This window comes from Colobus angolensis, unplaced genomic scaffold, assembly GCF_000951035.1.
Source record: "Colobus angolensis palliatus isolate OR3802 unplaced genomic scaffold, Cang.pa_1.0 Scaffold9, whole genome shotgun sequence".
NCBI lineage: Eukaryota > Metazoa > Chordata > Mammalia > Primates > Cercopithecidae > Colobus > Colobus angolensis.
This window is the reverse complement of record NW_012122931.1, coordinates 3,175,687-3,176,651: the sequence shown is the minus strand read 5'-3', so window position 1 is coordinate 3,176,651 and position 965 is coordinate 3,175,687. Positions and strand designations below refer to the sequence as shown.

Genomic DNA, 965 nt, shown 5'->3' with positions numbered 1-965 from the left:
CCCGTCTCGGCCTCCCAAAGTGCTGGGATTACAGGCTTGAGCCACCGCGCCTGGCGGAATGAGTTGTTGACAGGAGTGAATGTCCAGTCCTGAGATCCCCTGAATTCCCACCCGAGTTCACTGCTAGTGCCCCTCACCCCACATGTCTACCTGAACCAAGGCTCCAGGAACTTAGGCCTTTCTTAGCAGCCCGGTTGGGCTGTGGTTCTCTCAGCGCGCGTCTGGGAGCCAGGTGGCTGGGGATTCCTTTTGTAGCTTCTCGTGAGCCCTCATTGACCACGGCTTCTCCCTTCTTTTCTAGGGCATCTGCCTGAGCCCACTTTTCTACAAGATGTGGGGATTTTTGAAGCGCCCTATAGTGGTGACGGCTGACATCAACTTGAGCCTTGTGGCCCTGACTGGGATGGGGTTACTAAGCCGGCTGTGGCGACTCACGTACCCGCGGGCTGTGGTGTAAGCTAAGTGACTCCATTCCCAGGGTGAATCTAGAATTGTACTTTGTGATAGGAGGAGCCTTACTGAATAGCATAAATGGGAGAGTGAAATCCTGGCTTTTTGGTGATAGATGTTTTTGGCAGTGAGAGGAGAGACCAGTCTGTCCCCAGGACAGCCCCAGCAGAGTAAACCTTTTAGGTCTTGCCTTCTGGGTCTGTAGCAGGTGAAATTTGACCCATTAAATGGGTGCAGTAGAGGAAAATCTGGTTGCCAACCTTGGGTAACAGTTTTAAAGTCTTGGCGGCAGAGGATTGATGGATTTGGAAGTGAGTCTTCACTGTTGAGAGCACTCAGAATGTGTTTTTGTCATAATGGGAAGTGGTTGCTGTTATTATTGAAGGGCTCTTTATTAACTATTTAATGCGTGTTTTTTGTTTTGTTTTGTTTTGTTTTTGAGACGGAGTCTCGCTCTGTCGCCCAGGCTGGAGTGCAGTGGCTGGATCTCAGCTCACTGCAAGCTCTGCCTCCCG

The 965-nt window shown here is 51.0% G+C and overlaps 1 protein-coding gene across 2 annotated transcripts in view; it reads left to right on the top strand.

Annotated features, from left to right (window-relative positions):
• The first annotated feature begins 300 nt into the window (after positions 1-300).
• POMT1 (protein-O-mannosyltransferase 1) overlaps positions 301-965 on the top strand; it is an 18,155-nt gene continuing 17,490 nt past the window's right edge. Inside the window, exon 1 of one of the 2 annotated variants that reach the window (XM_011931183.1) lies at positions 301-453. In XM_011931183.1, the coding sequence (XP_011786573.1) occupies positions 332-453 (122 nt within the window). In that variant the 5' untranslated portion in view covers positions 301-331. The remainder of the gene's footprint in view (positions 454-965) is intronic. The other variant, XM_011931184.1, reaches the window with a different exon arrangement.